The following is a 19,756-nucleotide window of genomic DNA, read 5'->3' as shown; positions in this document are numbered from 1 at the left end:
GAGCAGCGCATGTCATACAGTTCATCAAGGATCATCCGCTGGATCTCATCTCGTTATAGTTGTTAAACGTGATATTTAATTCATCTAGTCTCTATCTAATGGCTCTTTTGACTTTTGAATCTATTAGGCTACTTGTTCTCAAGTAACTTGTTTTGGCTGAGTGCAAAGTTAATATTTTTAATTTATGTAACCACCTACACCAATAGTGTATTGATAGTTTTTTATTTATTTATTTTTTCAAAGATTTTATTTTTGGCCTTTTTGCCCTTATTAGATAGGACAATATTTAGACAGGAAGCAAGTTGGAGAGAGGGGGGTGGGGGGTCGGGGGGGATGGGGTAGGGAAATGTACTTGAGCTGGGATTCGAACACGGGATGCTCTGACGTGCTACTGCACCATATGTCAACGTGCTAACCACTAGGCTATTGCGCAGACAGTGTATTGATAGTAAAAATGGATGGAAGGCGTAAATATAGCAAAAGTTATGTTTTAAAACTAAAGCGTATTGGTGTAAACGGTGCCTTAGCTACATTATTATACTTAAACATTTGAAGTGTTATTTGATAGCATTTTTCCTAAAAAGTAGTGCTATTTCAGTCAGTTTGAATGGTTCTAATTCAAACCCTAGTTTATTAGCGTTTTGTTTAGCTGATTGGGAATCCTTCATAACTTTTAAAGGGGTGATTGGCAGAAGTAGTTTGAGAAACGCCGAGTTAAACAAATGATGATTTCTTCCAGCGATATCAAGGACACGACGGTTGGCACTTTGTCGCAGCGCATCACCAATCAGGTGCATGGTCTGAAGGGCCTCAACTCCAAACTTCTGGATATCAAGAGTTACCTGGAGAAAGTTGCAACCGGCAAACTACCCATCAACCACCAGATCATCTACCAGCTCCAGGACGTGTTCAACCTGCTGCCTGACGTCAACCTGCAGGAGTTCGTCAAGGCCTTCTATCTCAAAACCAACGATCAGATGCTGGTGGTTTACCTGGCCTCGCTCATCCGCTCCGTAGTGGCGCTCCACAATCTCATCAATAACAAAATCGCCAACCGCGACGCTGAGAAGAAGGAAGGCCAGGAGAAAGACGACAGCAAGAAAGAAAAGAAGGATGAGAAGGATAAAGACAAGGACAAAGACAAGGAAAAGGACGCTTCAGCCAAGAAAGAAGACAAAAAGGATAAGAAATAAACTGGCATGAACTTGGGCTTACACAAACTTGGCTGAATAACGAGGAAGTCTGCGTTTGTTTGCTTCTCTTGTTTAAAACAAAAAATCTATCTAAATCAGCCGTTGTGTCTGTCTTTTTGATATAAAGGACTCGTTTTCTGTTTTGCGATTCATTCAGATCTCCCTCTGATGGTTGATGTTTCTGTTTTGACCAAGGTTGATGTATTCAACATTATAATCACCATTATTAGACCATCAAGACAGGTGTTAAAGCAAAGTCCAACTGCAGCCGCATCCTTGTATTTACACTGATGAGATTTTTTTTTTATTATTATTATAAAAACCAATGTCAAACAAACTCATGCAGCTTAACCTGTTTTATTTCGTTCACTACATGCAAAGTGTACAGTAACCAAAGCACATCTGCAAAACATGTCTAGTTTTCAGCGAAATCAGAAATAAAAAGATCGGCTTTATAATAAATATGGTAGTTTTGATTTTTCCCACAAATGAAATGAAAGCTTACACAAAACTGCATTAAGCATTTTAGAAGAAAGGTAATATGTGCAGATATCATGCATACATTTTAATTTCTTGATGTTTACAAAGTAAATATATTAGGATAAGACACTAGATGATGGAGTCTTCTTGTATTAGCACGTCAATGACCGGGATTATGATCGGTTTCTTCTTTTTTCTTGCTTTTGATTCCAAAAAAGCTCATTATCTTCATCATTACCAGTTCCACGGTTTCCTCTTCCTCTGAAGGCTGCGTATGAGAAAAGTAAGATCAGTTCTCCCAATAGTCAACAAACTAAGTTATAATTCCATATTACATGGCTGTCTGGAATAATTGATTCTGATTTACGACATTCCAAGGTATGTTATTCCTAGATTACTCATAAACTAATAACGCAGGCTCACTTGAGTACTACCAATCACCTTGATCATCAGTGAGTACACTACTAGTCAAAAGTTTGGGGTCAGTAGGCTTTTAAATGTTTTAAAATAAGCTTTTTCTGCTCACCAAGGCTGCAAAATACAGTATCAATTGTAAAATTGTGAAACGTTATTGCACTATAAAATAACTGTTCAAAAGTAGTTTATTATTTAATTTAATCATTTATTCAGTAATTATAATGATGATTTTACAGCTTCATTACTCCATTCTTCAGTCACATGGTCCTTCATAAACCACTTTAATTTGTATTATTATTATTATTGGTAATAGTAATAAAAGCAATAATGACTGGACTAATAATGTCATTTGAAACTACATACAATAAGTAATAAATAAATACTTAACAATTTTACATTTTTTTTTACATTTAATAAATGCTGCCATGATGAACAGAAAGGCAACAGTAACTCAAACAACCACTCGTTACAACCAAAGTATGCAGAAGATCTCTGAACAAACAACGCATTTAAACTTGAGGCAGATGGGCTAAAGCAGCAGAAGACCACACCGGGTGCAACTCCTGTCAGCCAAGAACAGGAAACTGAGGCTACTATTTGCACAGGGTTAGAATATTGCATCGACAACATGAAAGCATGGATTCATCCTGCCTTGTATCAGGCTGCTGGTGGTGGTGGTGTAATGGTGTGGGGGATGTTTTCTTGGCACACTTTGAGCCCATTAGTACCAATTGAGAATCATGTCAACGCCACAGCCTGAGTATTGTTGCTGACCATATAATTACAGTGCACCCATTTTCTGATAGCTACTTCCAGCAGGATAACGCGCCCTCTCATAAAGCGCAAATCATCTCAGACTGGTTTGTTGAACATGATAATAAGTTCGCTGTACTCAGATGGCCTCCACAGTCACCAGAGCTCTATCCAATCGAGCACCTTTGGGATTTGGTGTAACGGGAGATTCACATCATGAATGTGCAGCCGACAAATCTGCAGCAACTGTGTGATGCTATCATGTCTATATGGACCAAAATCTCTGAGGAAGTTTTCCAGTCCCTTGTTGAATCTATACCATTAAGGATTAAGGCAGTTGTGAAGGCAAAAGGGGGTCCAACCCAGTACTAGTAAGTGGCCGGTGAGTGTATATAGTGTATGGAATGTTTGACTGTCTTTTTTTTGTTTTGTTTTCTTTTCTGCACTACAATTATGAGATTTTCCATATTTCGTAATTCAAGTTTTTCCCCACCCCATTTATTTTTGTTTTTGAATTGCATTATTGAACCTCTGTCTTTCTTCCAACCTTGAAAACTGAAAAAGTGACTTTTCTGAACATTTTTAATACGGTTGTTGTTGTATATTATGCTGCAAAAAACCTGGTAATAAGCTGCCGGTACATTTTCTGTTATTTAACTAACTTAATTCTCTATATATTATTTCTTGTCAACAAAATCTTGTCACAAACTACTAAAATGTCAATAAAAGTCACTTTGTTAAACTGCTGAGTTGAAATTTCAACATCAAAAGTGGACACAGCAGAGATCAACATCCCATAATATATCTTAATTTGTGCTTGGAAGGTAATTGGAAGGTAAACAAGTGTCTCAGGGAGTTGGAATGGCTAACCCTTTAAGCTGCTTTAGTCAAAAGATTGTCTGAACAGGGCCTTCAAAATAGTTGCAAATGTAAAATGTAAAAGTGACCTGGTGATTCTCCCGTTCCTCAGTAACTGCCATTAGGATGATGGAGATGAAGAGGGACAGTACCACAAATGTAGCGATGAGGACGCAAGAGGAAATGATGACAGCGCCAAGAGCAGGGTTGGAATTCATCACCTGTACAGGTAACATGACAGCGGCAATGAAGCAAAAGCTTTCCCAGTCTGGTCATTCATGATGTTTTACGTACCTCATCGTAATTGAAGATGCCTATCTGCAAACTGAAGATCGCAGTAAAAGCGTCCGGCAGAGTTCTGTATGTGTATAGCTCCCATCCGAATATGAGATTGCACTAATGAAAATGAAATCAATCATATTAATAAGATAAAATAAAATGAAGCTACAATATCTATGTCTATGGGGCAGCCGTTTAACAAGTGCCATATAAGCTGCAGCTATTTTTCCAAATATATATATATATATATATATATATATATATATATATATATATATATATATATATATATATATATATATATATATATATATTTTTTTTTTTTTTTTTTTTGATTGATTGACTTATTGATTGATTTTCTGACATCAGTGGACAAGTTTACTTATCTGTAATGATTTATTTTAAATTTGGAAATAAGTTAATCTATAGCTTAAAGAATAATAATAAAAAAGGTTTTACCCAAACACGTATAACACTATAAATCTAGAATTCAGAGAAATTGAGCTATAGTTTTCATAGCTATGCACAGTCAAAAAACTTAACAGTCACTATAGTGTATAGTATATATATAGGCTTCTAGTTGATCACTTGGTATCAGAAGTGGCTTATATGAAAGGCAAAGGCCGCTATTACACTTATTTTACCAAAACAAAATATGATCATGCCTTGATTTTTAATTATTTAATTAGGACAGTAAGGTCTAACTTTGCTTAGACAAAAGTTTTGCTACTTAACAGAAATATTGTCCAGTATAGAATATAAAGTCATGGTGCAGTGGAAAAAGAGTTAATATTGAACATGTCTCCTATGAGCTTGGAGGACTGCATCCATACATCTCTGGTCAAATCACTTTTTAATAAAGTCATCTGGAATGGCAAAGAAAGCGTTCTTGCAGGACTCCCAGAGGTCAAGATTCTTTGGATTCATCTTCAACGCTTCATCTTACCCCAGACTTGCTCTATAATGTGCATGTCTGGTGACTAGGCTGGCCAATCCTGGAGCACCTTGACCTTCTTTTCTTTCAGGAACTTTGATGTGGAGGCTGAAGTATGAGAAGGAGCGCGATCCTGCTGAAGAATTTGCCCTCTCCTGTGGTTTGTAATGTAATGGGCAGCACAAATGTTTTGATACCTCAGGCTGTTGATGCTGCCATCCACACTGCAGATCTCTCGCACACCCCCTTACTAAATATAAATCCAAACCATAATTTTTCCCCTTACCAAACTTGACTGAGTTCTGTGAGAACCTTGGCTTCATGCAGGTTCCAGTAGGTCTTCTGCAGTATTTGTGATGATTGAGATGCAGCTCAACAGATGATTCATCAGAAAAATCGACCTTCTGCCACTTTTCCACATGATCAACTAGAAGTCAAGTTATTATTTGTTGCTCTTACAACTGGGATCCATATTATGGCCAAAACATTCTTCCTATTATAGACTAAAAACCAAAAGGAGCAGTAGAAGCTACTGTGGAGAATCTGAGAAAATACTGAAGATCAAGTTTAATGACTAAAAAAAATCATCAGTACAAGTGTACAAATTTTGCTCTAAATGAATTTCTGTTTAGATGAAGTAAAACACCCCCACAGATAAAATTTCTTCTGTATTTGGACATAATCCATTTTTAAATCAAATTAAATCATTCTATTGTCACATCATCAGCAGCTGCACTTGTGCTATGATGAGTGACAAGCTTAGAGGAGCTCGCAACACGGCGGCCATGCTCGGCGCCATCTTAACATCAAAATTGAGCATAAGGTGATGTCATGCATGTCAAATTGGCTTAGAATTGAAAGAATTGTTGTAAGCTGGCTCACAGGAAGATGGGAAATATGCCTTTGACCTTTTTATTTTGGTGATTAAAGGATAATATACACAGAAAAAAAGGAATAATCGGATATACTCATTTTTTTAAGTGACGTGTTTGCAAAACAGTTTATATGAGCTGAATTTAAACAAATTAAGTTGAACATTACTAAATTCAATTTGTTTAAAGTCAGCAAATATAAATTGATTGCAATCACTTACCTTAAAAGAAATGAGTAAATCCAATTAATATATATATTTTTAACTGTTTTGGTCATGAATAACAAAACTGCTAAGCAATGCACATAATTCTTGATTATGGGATTCTTGATTGAGTGATTTTTTTATGCCAAAAAATATGTAAAATATAGTGCAGGTCAGTATTTTCTGTGGGATTACGTTTGCCAACAGTAAAGTAGTTGGGCCTTACAGCAAGAGAATAGGCCAGGAGGATAATGAAGATGACCACAGTGAGGGTGGACATGTCGTCCCAGGCGCGCTGCAGTGACGAGGCGATGACGTACAGTTTAGGACTGAGTCTTAGCAGATGCCAGAGCTTCACACAGCCCAGAAGAACCAAAAACGCCATCACGTATCTCAGCGTAGCATCCACGGCAGCGGTGTCATGAAAACTGGGAAACCTGCAGAACAATACCATTTTTACCATCTTCAATTTATCTATCTACATTTAAAGAAAACATTTGTGTTGTTGACGTGACGTTGCATATCGATTTCTCCACGATAAAAAAAGAAACTGCTTTTATAATATTTTTTACATTTTCGAGCCTAATCTCAAAACTGACGGTCTCAAGCATAGCCTTATAAAGTTTAGCTCTTATAAATGAAAAAGAAAATTGTAAAACCATTAATTAAATACCTCAGGCCTAATTTTAACTGTGGCTATTTTATTAAACAGCACACAATATTTTTGAGTGTATTTATATTCACCTTTGTCATGTGTGATGGTAGAAATGCAACTGGCTGGAATTAGTAGGTCATCTGGGTTTTTCTTGCATGCTGTTTTTCAAATACTAAGCTTTCGGACATACTACTCGGCTCGCATACGGTTTTCAACATACTATAAAGTATGGAATTATGCCATTTTAGGTGCAGCGATGGTTTTAGTGACAATAATGTATCAAGTTCCTATGCATGAAACATTTTTGGGTATTTATTGGCAAACTGGCGATTCTTAAATCATAATTACAATCACCTGTTTCATCATTATTTAAACATTATTTTAAATGGCAACAGGTGTTTATTTTCAAAAGACAAACAAACAAACAATTCAAATCATGAGGAACACATAAAATAATGTTTGTTGTATTGGTTGCAATGAAATACAAGACTAAATTTGGGAATCACTATATGGAAACTAAAGCACGCAAAGGAAACCCTTCTCAAACACGGGGAGAAAATTCAAACTCCACACAGAAATGCCAACTGACCATTCTGGACTCTGAACCATTGGATTCTTGCTGTGCAGTGACAGTGCTAATATATAAACTTACCGGCCACTTTATTAGGTACACTTGTCTAACTGCTCGTTAACATACATTTCTAATCAGCCAATCACATGGCAGTAACTCAATGCATTTAGGCATGTAGACATGGTCAAGACGACCTGCTGCAGTTCAAACCGAGCATCAGAATGGGGAAGGTCATTAAAGTGATTTTGAATGTGGCTGAACACACAACATGTCAAACCTTGAAGCAGATGGACTACAGCAGCAGAAGACCACACCGGGTGCCACTCCTGTCAGCTAAGAACAGGAAACTGCGGCTACAATTCGCACATGCAGGCTCACCAAAATTGGACAATAGAAGATTGGAAAAACGTAGCCTGGTCTGATAAGTCTCGATTTCTGTTGCAACATTTGGGTAGGGTCAGAATTTGGCGTCAACAACATGAAAGCATGGATCAATCCTGCCTTTTGTTAACGGTTCAAGCTGGTGGTGGTGGTGGTGTAATGGTCTGGTGGATAATTTCTAGGCACACTTTGGGCCCATTAGTACCGCCACAGCCTACCTGAGTATTGAAGCTGACCATGCCCATCCCTTTATGGCCACAGTGTACCCATCTTCTGAGGATAAGCAGGATAATGCACCATGTCATAAAGTGCGAATCATTTCAGACTGGTTTCTTGAACATGACAATGAGTTCACTGTACTCAAATGGTCTCAGTCCAATAGCTCAATCCAATGAGCTCAATCCAATAGAGCACCTTTGGGATTTGGTGAAGCGGGAGATTCACTTCTTGGATGTCCTGCCGATAAATCTGCAGCAACTGCGTCATGCTATCATGTCAATATTGAGCAACATCCCTGAGGAATATTTCCAGTACCTTGCTGAATCCATGCCACAAAGGATTAAGGTACACTTATTAGGTACACTAGTAAGGTGTACCTAATAAAGTGGCCGGCAAGTGTATACATCTGTTTAACTAATTATTTCAACAAGAAAAAGGATATTTTTATTTCATATTTGTCAAAACTACCCACTCACTCCTCATACTTACTGATTTTTGTGTTTCTGGTAGTATTGGATGTCTATGTTACCCTGTACGGTTTTCTGGATGAACAGTGACAATGAACTCCAGCTTAAAATGATGATGGCCATGTCTAACAGATTCCACTTGTTTCTGAAATACGCCCATTTCTGCCTCTTCAGCAGCTTGCCCTGTTCAACACCAAAACATGTGCGCTTTAATACGGAAAGTATGTTAAAAATGAAGAAAGAATCGCACGAAAGCCACAAGAGATTAATTACATAACTTAATATGATGCAAATAAACAAGAGACTGACCTGCAAAAACATGTAGTAGACAACGAAGAGGAAGTAAATAACCCTCGAGGCCATGAGAAAGGACATAAAGCTGCCCACAGAGCTGTACAGACTGACATTCTGCAACACACTGCGAAACTGAAATGCACCTGGAAAAATCAGAAGCACCAGCTCAGATATGCCATGAAACAGGAAGGTTTTGTATGAATGAGAATGATTATTGTTTTGCCTCACCCACTGCACTGCTCTCTAATATCAGCGTGACAATGCAGAAGAGATCGACATTAGCATTGTACACGGTAAACTCTACAAAAACCGCCCTTGTGTACTCATCCAACCAGGTGGAGTTAAACAGATACTGAAGCTTCCTGTTGGTTAAAGGGAGACATCATTCTGTTAATACTTATACTTTACAAAAAATAATAGCTTTTTATGTAAATAAAATATTTGTAAAAAAATACTTATAGATAAGTGAACTGATTGCAGAGGCTTAACTTCATTAATAAAATACATAGAAATTGAATAACATTAAATTACATGCAAATGATGACATTTTTGGTTGCGGGTCTTCATAACATCTTTAAATTTGGTTTGTTCAAATGCTGCCCCATCTTATTTTTATCTTTAGTTTATATGAATATATATTTTATACAACAGTTCTTTCTGGTTCTCGAATGAAATTGAAAATGCGTCAATCTTTTCTCCTCTAAAGGCTTATTATACAATCTCTGTCGCCATCTTGTGGATGGACAACGTCAACTGTTTTTGCTTTGCTCAATAACAGGCTGATGGATGTCATTGCGCTGCATTAAAAAAATTCAAGATATATAAAAATAGGCACTATTCTTATTAATAAACTGCATAGTTGCAATCTAAACAACAAATTTCTTGACTAAAAAAAGCCTCAAAAATACATTTTGTTGTCCAACAGCTGCAATATTTGTCAAACTGTAGTGAGTTTATTCCTCTGCTTGGCACACTATGTGGGCGGAGTAATACACAAGAGTAAAGAGGCTGTACGAGTGCTGTTATTGCAGAATATAACACGGCTATCAGCCAATCACACACACACACACACACACACACACACACACACACACACACACACACACACACACACACACACACATATATATATATATATATATATATATATATATATATATATATATATATATATATATATAGCATTATATATTATAATTAAGCCATTATGCAATGCATCAAACAGAGGTTTTATTTATGCGTTTACTCACATGGTAGCATTTTGCTTGTCAGGACCAAGGTCCATAACATACCCTCCTCCTCTATACAGTGCAGTTAAACCCCAAACAGGCAGTGCTTTGAGTGTGGACTGGCTTTGATATTGCCATGCTGTGATTCCCTCCTCAGAGCCATTCACAGAATTAAACTCTTCCCAGCCAGGACCGTAAGACATCATGTCCTCATTTCCCCATGAGTAAGGAGTGTTGCACTGGGAAACAGTGTGAAGCATGACTTTAGCAACCTTACAAGTGTCTTTCTTCACCCTCACTTGTCGAATACGAGCGTTACCGACAAGTTTGGAGTTTCCATCTGTTATAAAGCCTAAAAAATACATTACACACATCAACCTCAAATGACACTCTCTTTATAGAAGATTGTTACATTCATGGACAGGTCAAGATAATGCAAGTACCTGGATATTGTCCAAAGAGGTTTTTGAGAAGTACAGTGTTGGCCCAGACAAACACATCATTGGTCTTCATACTGTCTGAAATGCCTTTGCTGAAGCTCTGCTGGATGTGCTGAGTGAGGTAGAATGCATTTGGATCTTGCTGTCCATATGCCACCAGCAGCAGCATAGACAAGAACCCCAGGAAAACTGCAGGGAAAGTACAGGTCTGTTAACCGCTGTACATTCACACAGTTATTCACAAAAACCCATCTTAAAAAATTTATATATTAGCATATATCATATAGCATATGCTATATTAGCATATATCAAAGCATATATAATATTAACATATCAGCAATAATATGAAAAGAGTTGATACAGATGGTTCATTATTTATAAAAGATAAATAAGCTGCATGTCTTTTGAATAATCCATTTTTCTTCGAGCAAAATCATTAAATACTTGCGATTAAATAAAACTAAAAACTAAATAAACACTGTTAAAAACAATTGGCTAACATTGCTGACATGGGCTTTTTTTTTCTTTTTCTCCATAATATTTTTATTTTTCGTTTTCAGGTTGTACACATTGAAATACAACAATTTACAAACATTTTACAACAATAATAACATTGTTGCATTTACAAATTATACAAAATATGAGGATGTATATATATTTATAATAAAAACTAAAAGCAAAAAAACAAACAACAAAAAAATAAATAATTAAATTAAAAGTAAAACTGCTCCCCTTTTTGTCATTAATAGTAATCTATTCAAACATGACAATTATAATCATACTGAGTACTAGGTACAGCAAATATGTATTAAAGAATGTATCAATACAGAACTATAAAGCTGGAACTGCATTATCCATCAAACATTATTCATCAACTTCTTGCTAATTCCACTTCTTTGATGTAACTAATGAAAGGACTCCATATCTTTTCAAATAAACGTTGTTTAGCTTTAAGTATATAAGTCTATATAATCTATATAAGTATATAAGTCTATATAAAGTATATAATCTGGTTTGGCGATCCTAACCCTCTGCATTAATTAGGTTTTGATGAGCTTTCCACTTTTCAAAAACCTGTTGTTAGAAACATTTCATTTCGATAGTGATCTGAAATTTAACAAACAAGTAAATACAGTTGTTAAATCCAGTTTTTTTTTCCCATTTACGACTTATGGCAAAAGTAAAGTCGTTTCTCTCTTTTAATGACCTTGAAAAGGTGATCCATGCTTTTATTTTGGGAAGACTTCACTATTGCATTTTTTTTTTTTATGTGGGTATTAGTCAAAATGCCCTAAATAGATTGCAATTAGTACAAAATGTAAGTATAAGCACATATCGCCAGTTCTTTCCTCTCTGGGCCGGCTGCCTGTTAGGTCACGGATTGATTTTACTATTAATCTTTGTTTTTAAATCCTTAAACAATCTGGCACCATTAATTTTCAGACCTGCTACATGTATATAATCCTGGCAGGTTACTGAGGTCTTCTGATGAATTTATTCTTTCTATACCAAGGTCCCGGCGTAAGCGAAGTGGGGATCGCGCTTTTGCTGTTATTGCCCCAAAACTCTGGAACGGGCTTCCACCCCACATCAGACATGCTCCAACTCTTTCTGTTTTTAAAAAGCATTTGAAACGCCATCTTTGTTCGTTAGTATTTGAGCCTTTTTAATGTTGAGGGGTTTGTCTTATGTTTTAATTGTATGTGATGTAGATTTTATTTTTAGTATTGATTGTGTTCGGCACTTTGGGCACCGTTGTGTTGTAAAAAGTGTGCTATATAAATAAACTAATTAACTAACTTACTAACTAACTAACTAACTAACTAACTAACTAACTAAAACTAACTAACTAACTAACTAACTAACTAACTAACTAACTAACTAACTAACTAACTAACTAACGGTAACACTTTACAATAAGGTTCATTAGTTAATGCATTTACTAACATGAACTAATCATGAACACCACATGTACAGCATTTATTAATCATAATTGAACATTTACTAATGCATTAATAACATCCAAGTCCATGCTTGTTAACATTAGTTAATGCACCATGAGTTAACATGAACTAACAATGAACTACTGTATTTTCATTAACTAACGTTAACTAACATAAACAAATACAGTAGTAGATGTATTGTTCATTGTTTGTTCATGTTAGTAAATGCATTAATTAACATTAACTAATGAACCTTATTGTAAAGTGTGACCTAACTAACTAACTAACTAATTAACTAACTAAAAGATGTTTTTTCTAATGGCAGACTTGACAACATTTGTCTTATCCATTGAGTAGCTTTTAGTCTTTGCGTCCTTGTCCATAGCAAAGCTACACATCTTTTGGCATAAAGCAAACTGAGGTCTTTAAATGCTTGTTCGCTTCTGCTATTTGTTTTGAAATAATGGGCTGTTTTTCTTACTCAGAACCTCCATGACGAGAGCTTGTGCTTTCTGCTGTTTGATCATGTTTCTCCTGAGCTTCTCTATATCGCCGGGAGGTGGAGGCTGATAGTAGCTCTGTGTACAGTCTCTCTGAGCAAAACACACTTCACTGAGACCATCTGTAGAATTACAAATTGAAAACACATCTGCTTTATGAGATACAAAGTTCTTTATACGGAACCTCAAAGACCAACTAAGCTTACTTTTTAGTACTCATTACATATGAAGTGAAGTGAAGTCACCTGAGCCAGCGGTTGTTTTCTTTTGTAAAGTATCAACTTCTTCATCCTCGGCTTCAACCTTTTTCATCACCAATGCAAAGAAAATTCCTATAAAAACAACCTGCCAAATGAAATACACAATCCTACGATCAGAACGACATCACTTTGAATATAAAATGTGACCCTGGAGCACAAAACCAGCCTTAAAGAAATCATTTTACAAGTCGTCTAGAGTTAAACCATTTATTAATCCATTCAGCCGATTTCCGGGAATACTTTTAGCTTAGCTTAGCATAGATAATTGTGTTGGATTAGACCATTAGCATCTCAATTAAAATGACCAAAGAATTTTAATCATTTCGATGATTTCTTACAGTGTGACCAGAACTAATATCATTGCGCCTGCTGCAGCCATGATATGGCAGCTAAGTCCCTTGATTATTAGGCCTGAATGAGACTATAGTTCCTAGGCATATCAGGGGTCTGGATGCAGACCTGATGCAGATGCAATCTGAGCTGTATGCCATGCTTTTTAATGGACTCACCTAACTCCACCCCACCCCTCAAAATGACGTCACTGGTTCCATTAAGTGCATTGTGTCTGACATTGCATGGCTGAGAGATGCTGCATCCAAATACTATTGTAGAAAATAGAAACTTTTTATTTTCAGTCGGTCTTAGTACAGGATATAACTACAAAGAGTCAAGCTTTAAATTGGAAAAAAACTATTAAAAAAACCCTTGGTCATTTTTGAATGAGATGCTAATGGTCTAATCTGATTCAATTATCTATGCTAAGCTAAACTAAAATTGCCCCCATCAGTCCTGGAGATTGACTGGATAGATTAAAAAATAGTAAACCTCACCTGCTTAACTGTTGGGAGCTGTAAAATAGCTGTGTTTTCTTATTTATTTATTTTATTTTGTTTAAAGTGGAATGTTTCAGTAGGTTGCATGAGTATACTTGTAGAAAAAGCCATGATAAACATTATGCTCAATGAATACATTTTGTACATGTATTAAATTAATATTCTGATTAGTCATATACATTGCTAAAAACTTAATTTGGACCATTTTAAATGTGATTTTCTAAATATTTTGGTTTGATTTCAAATTTCCAGATGTTGTCCTACTGTAAAAAAACACACATCAATACAAAGATGGTTTAGTCCTAAAGAAATACAGTACTATGCAAGAGTCTTAGGCCACCACCAGCTAAAAGGTATGTAGTACGTGCAGGGTCATTATTTTTGGGTGAACTATAGCCTAATTTACAGTACAAACAAAAGATAAGCGAAAAGAAAACAATATTCAGAACAAAATGTATTTTGGACTCAAAAGACTAGCATCAAAAGTGTGTTTAACTTTAGCACCAAAAGCAACAGCTTGAACTTTTTTGTTGAATCTTTTCTGAATTATGTGCTATGTAATACCAAGCATCTTTCAGCTTTTTAAAGAGTTCTTCCTTAGATTTAGCATGTTCTGTTGTTTTTTTCTTCTTCAGGTGAATCTTATACTGCCAATACATACTGCATACTGTATAATATTCAGGTCTGGACTTTGTGGAGGCCATTTCATGACTGTCTTCATTTCATCAGATGTTTTTCTCTTCAAATATGATTACATTACAGTGTGTTTGGGATCCTTGTCGTGCTGAAAGAAAAAACTATTACAAATTAGGTGTTTTCTAGTAGGAATTACATGACAAATTAAGTCGGAACTTTTCAGCATTCACAATCCCACAAACCGTTCTGGCTAAAATATAATCAAGAAAGAAAATCCAGGATTTTTCATTGATGCTTCCATCTTTCTCTAACTCTTAAATAATCACACCCAAAAGTTCCCACTAGAACCTGTATTTTCTGGTTGTGTTTTAATAAAGAGAATGAAAAGTCATTTATAATGTTATTATACTCTCACTAAAGCAACAAATGTAACCGGGGGGCTAAGACTTTTGCACAGTACTTTATAAATCTCAACTGTAAAGAATTTACTGTTATGACTGGATTTGTGTTTCCAAATATTATATTGTGATTAGTTTCTTTACTTTTACAGGCTCGGTGAAGCAGAGGCTCTGCGTGAAGCCTGTGACGTTGGAGATTATCCAGCTGACAGAGCGATCCTTCCCATATTTCAGTCCATACAACATCGTGAAGTAACCTGAAATCACACTGGTGCCTATGACCAGAACCCAACCCACATACACAAACCACCAGGGTGGATCCTTTTGGCAGCCGTGCTTTTTGGGCTTGGAGTTGCTGGTTTGCTGCTCAGCGAAAGGTAGAGATGAAACAAGACTTTCCAGCATTTTTAACATGTCCTGCACCTGCAGTAAAACCTGAATGAAGCACCCAGGCCTGGAAAATCCCGAAGGCCCCAGCAGCTTCACCTCTCCCTCCACGTTTTTAAGTTGTTTGGTCAGATGATAGGTGTAGGCCGGGAAAACGGAGGAGGGTTTGTTTTTGTGTATTAAGTGCTGTTGCTCGATGAGGGCCTGCAACTCCGACAGCAAAGTGTTGACATCTGATTTACGAGAGATCATCTCAGTTTTCGGGAAAGGGCATCTCATGGCATGTGCAAACAGGTACGTGATTCTCTGGATGTCCTAATGAAATATCATAAGACATGTATGTTAAGGCAAAATAATAATAACAAATAAAGAAATTGAGACATTTTGAACACTTTAGTTTTGAAATCAGAAATTACAATCTTATTATTGACTAATAAGTGCACTTACATAGTTAGGGACTTACATTGCCAATAACAGTCACTAATAAGGCTTTAATTGATCATTATTTTATATTAAAACTAAGATAATTTTATTCCAACAAACTAAAATAAATAAGACTTTTTCCAGAATAAAATTAATTGATACAAATTTAACACTTTAGTTTAGAAATCAGAAATCACAAGCTTACGTAGATACTGATTTACATGCCATTATGAGTTACTGTTAGGGCATTTAATGGTCACTTCGGTCCGTGTACGTTTTATTCATTTGTTTTCCATTTTCAAACGGAATAAAGGAAATTGAAAAAAACGCCGTTTTCTCAATTTCCTTTATTCCGTTTGAAAATGGAAAACAAATGAACAAAACGTACACGGACCGTTTCAGCACCGCCTACATGTGTAAAATGAATTTTAAAGTCGTTTATCCGTTTTCCTACCCTAAACCAAAATACGAAAATCCAGCCAAAATCTCGTTTTTTCATTTTCTCGTGAGCAAAAGAAAAACGAAAAAACGGCCGTTTTCTCAATTTCCTTTATTCCGTTTGAAAATGGAAAACAAATGAACAAAACGTGCACGGACCCACTTTTTATTCTTGTCTTTCATTAATTCATTTTCTCTTCAGCTTAGTCCCTTTATTAATCAGGGGTCGCCACAGCGGAATGAACCGCCAACTTATCCAGCATAAGTTTTACGCAGCAGATGCCCCTCCAGCAGCAACCCATCACTGGGAAACCCATTCACACTCATTCACACACACACACACACACATTAACCATGGACAATTTAGCCTACCCAATTCACCTTTACCGCATGTCTTTGGAGTGTGGAGGAAACCCATGCGAATGCAGGGAGAACATGCAAACTCCACACAGAAGAGCACAAACTCCACACACACGCTTCCTTATGTACAACTGGCTCAAACTCACTCATTTTGAGGCTCGAACCAACGACCTTTTGCTGTGAGGGGACAGCACTACCTATTGCGCCACTGCATCACCTTATTCTTGTCTTATTGCTGCTTTAATTGTGTTTTTATACTAACAATGAATATAATATGTACAAAAGATAATAATGCCTATTACTAGGTCCTCAGTAAATCACTATAAGACAAATAAATTCTAAGTATTATTATTAGTATTTGATCACACATTTTAAATGAGAAGATTTTTATGATGTTACTTAAAAAAATTATTATGTAAAATTTCAACTGTGATAAGAAAGATACATTATGTACAGCATCGTATTCATTTAAAAAATGCTGAGTTGTAATAGCCCAACATTGGGTCAAATATGCATATTTAACCCAATCATTGGGATAAGTGCAGGGCGAACTGGCCATCTGGCAATTCTGGCAAATGCCAGAAGGGCTGGACCATTTTTTCATTGTGGGCCGCTCAGTTTTAAATTAAATTTTTTAAAATGTATTGCTTTTACATGCAGGCAGATTTATCTCTTGCAAGATGTGAATATGATGATGATGATGATGATAATAATGATAATAATAATAATAATAATAATAATAATTGTAAAGCATTTGGCCCAAACCATGACATCTGGCTGGTTTTGAGATTGGCCAACCCAGTCCGACCCAATCAGCGGTTACGCAGACGTAATTAAGATCTGGCAAGAATGTCAAACAAACAGTAAGTGATAACTGTCAGAGACGGACCATAAAAAGGTGGTGTCGAAAAGCTCAGAGAAAGCAAAAAAGGGCTCTAAAAATGCTGCCAAATGCATAAAATTCACTGAAATCTTCTCGAAAGGTTTAAATTCGGCTGCTGCATCAGAGGACAATAGCGCGGTAGCATGTTAGAAATACTGTGAAAAGATTCTTTTAAAATAGACTAAGACTGAAATAACAGCTGTTAAAAAAATCAGTTTTGCAAAACCACAAACAAACATTATTTGTTATTTAAAATCGCATTATTTTTTCACAATGAAGCATAAAAATCTGCTTTAAAACCATAAAATATTCTTAGCACCTTTAAATACTTTAAAAAGATTTAAATACTGCACTGCAAAAACTGCTTTTCTTGCTTAGATTTTTTGTCTTGTTTCTAGTCTAAATATCTAAAATTACTTATATCATGAAGCATTTTCTTAACAAGCAAAACATACTGTCTTGTTTTGAGAAATAATATGCCAATATTAAGTGAGTTTTTCCTTAAAACAAGCAAAATAATCTGCCAATGGGGTAAGCAAAATAATCTTGTTTTTTCTTTTGACGTAAGATTATTTTGCATACCCCATTGGCAGATTATTTTGCTTGTTTTAAGGAAAAACTCACTTAATATTGGCATATTATTTCTCAAAACAAGATAATATGTTTTGCTTGTCTAGAAAACTCTTCTTGATTTAGGAATTTTTAGATATTTGGACTAGAAACAAGACAAAAAATCTAAGTAAGAAAAGCATTTTATGCAGTGTGTGCATGAGAATGTACAGTATATGCATGTGTAACCCCGCCAGTCTTACGCCACCCAACCCGCTCCGAGTTGGTATCAAACCGATGACCTTCCGCATGGGAGTCGGTTGCTCGAACAAGGAGGCTAAAGTTCATGGCCTTTAGCATCTGTCACAAGAGCACCTTCAGATGTCAGAGGAGTGAGGTTTACCTGCACAGCACTTACTAGCTGGCCTCTGTTACACATTGGGTTTTATTTACCCAATGGGTCAATTATGGATAAAACGTTGGGTTTTTTGTTACATTTTATTGATATAATATTAACCCAACTTGATTAAGCATTGGGTTAAGACAACCAAGCAATTTTTGGTGTCTATATCAAGGTAAAACAATTACCACAAACTTTTACCACTGCAAGCTAAATTGCTGAAACAAACAGCACTTCATCAAAATAAAAATGAACAACATACATCAGACTTACTTTAATGAGGAAATCTTCTGTTAAATTGTTCTGATCAAACTCATTCTGGATGTCGTTGTCCGTTTGAGGAGGCTCAGACTTCTTCTGTGGCTTTTCTTTCTTTGTCGTCTTTTTTCGTGGACGCGTCCGTCTGAATATTCCCACAATTATCAAGTTTATTGGAAACACAAGCAGGGTGCTCTCGAAGCCAATCATCACCTGACTCCAGGTCAGCTGAATCTGACCTTTTAGAACAAAAGACAAATAAAACATATGAAAAGCAAGCAATATTCTGTCCAAACATATTTATATAATATTCATGCAGCGGAATGAACCACCAACTATTCTGGTATATGATTTATGCAAACGGAAGCCCTTCCAGCCGTAAGCCAGTACTGGGAAACACCCATACACTATCACATTTACACAGACACACTCATGCACTACTACAACCATGTCTTTGGACTGTAGGGTAAACCGGAGTGCCCGGTGGAAACCCACACGAACAAAGGGAGAACATGCAAACTCCACACAGAAATGCCAACTGGCCCAGCTTGGACTCGAACCAGCGACCTTCTTGCTGTGAGGCGACAGCGCTAACCACTATGTCACCATGCTGCCTTTATATGATATGTTCGTATTAATTTGCATAAAGTGCTCGACATAAATGAGTCCACCCCAAAGGGGAGGAGCTACTCTATGTCCCGGCCTCTCTTAGAGATTTTTCAGTTGAGATTATGCCAAACATCAAATAAAAAAATGTGCATTTCAAAGCACCTCACGAGACCTTAAAGTACTATTTTTATCCATACCCATGTCCATGGTCTGCTCTGAGGGGTCAGTGGGAATCCCGTAAAACATGATGCTGGTCAACATAGAGCAGAGCAGCACCGAAAAGCAGCAGGAGACGCGCTGCACACAGGTGAAGCTGCTGTTGACCGGTCGACACACCACAGAGTACCACAGGTGCTTGTCACAGAAGTCTGTCGTCGTCTTCGAGAAGAACACATTGCTGCAACATAGAAAATCAAGTAGTTGTGTTTTTAAATATTCCTTGTTAAAGGGCCATGAGACCCCCGTGTTTCAGCAAGATGTTGTCACACCTCTACTTTGGAAAAAGTCAGAAAAGGGGGCGTGCCCAGCTCTGTTTAGGTGGGAGTGTTGGAGAGGCAAAAGAGGGATGGTGTGGATGTGTCGATTTGAGATTTGAGCATGAGTGAGTTTCAGAGGCAAAATACACACACACACA

At 36.5% G+C, this 19,756-nt stretch overlaps 3 protein-coding genes across 7 annotated transcripts in view; 2 read left to right on the top strand and 1 right to left on the bottom strand.

Moving 5' to 3' along the window:
- The window catches only part of psmd7 (proteasome 26S subunit, non-ATPase 7), a 6,905-nt gene extending 5,250 nt beyond the window's left edge, over positions 1 to 1,655 (top strand). The window contains 1 exon segment of the mRNA NM_199789.1: positions 740 to 1,655. Coding sequence (NP_956083.1) covers positions 740 to 1,193 — 454 coding nt within the window. The 3' untranslated portion in view covers positions 1,194 to 1,655.
- Positions 1 to 19,756, top strand: part of znf143a (zinc finger protein 143a) — a 705,859-nt gene that overhangs the window by 614,471 nt on the left and 71,632 nt on the right. The window lies entirely within an intron of this gene.
- The window catches only part of pkd1l2b (polycystic kidney disease 1 like 2b), a 57,265-nt gene continuing 39,040 nt past the window's right edge, over positions 1,532 to 19,756 (bottom strand). For all 5 annotated transcript variants that reach the window (XM_087262123.1, XM_087262124.1, XM_087262125.1 and 2 more), the window contains 14 exons: positions 19,320 to 19,519; positions 18,529 to 18,752; positions 14,960 to 15,517; positions 12,934 to 13,033; positions 12,670 to 12,810; positions 10,249 to 10,434; positions 9,827 to 10,157; positions 8,805 to 8,938; positions 8,592 to 8,719; positions 8,305 to 8,465; positions 6,216 to 6,426; positions 3,996 to 4,097; positions 3,791 to 3,922; positions 1,532 to 1,941 (listed from right to left, as the gene is read on the bottom strand). In XM_087262123.1, the coding sequence (XP_087118249.1) occupies positions 1,834 to 1,941; positions 3,791 to 3,922; positions 3,996 to 4,097; positions 6,216 to 6,426; positions 8,305 to 8,465; positions 8,592 to 8,719; positions 8,805 to 8,938; positions 9,827 to 10,157; positions 10,249 to 10,434; positions 12,670 to 12,810; positions 12,934 to 13,033; positions 14,960 to 15,517; positions 18,529 to 18,752; positions 19,320 to 19,519 (2,716 nt within the window). In that variant the 3' untranslated portion in view covers positions 1,532 to 1,833. The remainder of the gene's footprint in view (positions 1,942 to 3,790; positions 3,923 to 3,995; positions 4,098 to 6,215; positions 6,427 to 8,304; positions 8,466 to 8,591; positions 8,720 to 8,804; positions 8,939 to 9,826; positions 10,158 to 10,248; positions 10,435 to 12,669; positions 12,811 to 12,933; positions 13,034 to 14,959; positions 15,518 to 18,528; positions 18,753 to 19,319; positions 19,520 to 19,756) is intronic.

The sequence above is a fragment of the Danio rerio genome, chromosome 7 (assembly GCF_052040795.2).
Source record: "Danio rerio strain M-AB ecotype USA chromosome 7, GRCz13ab, whole genome shotgun sequence".
Taxonomy (NCBI): Eukaryota; Metazoa; Chordata; class Actinopteri; order Cypriniformes; family Danionidae; genus Danio; species Danio rerio.
Note: the sequence above shows the minus strand (reverse complement) of the source record. Positions and strands in the feature narration are given on the sequence as shown.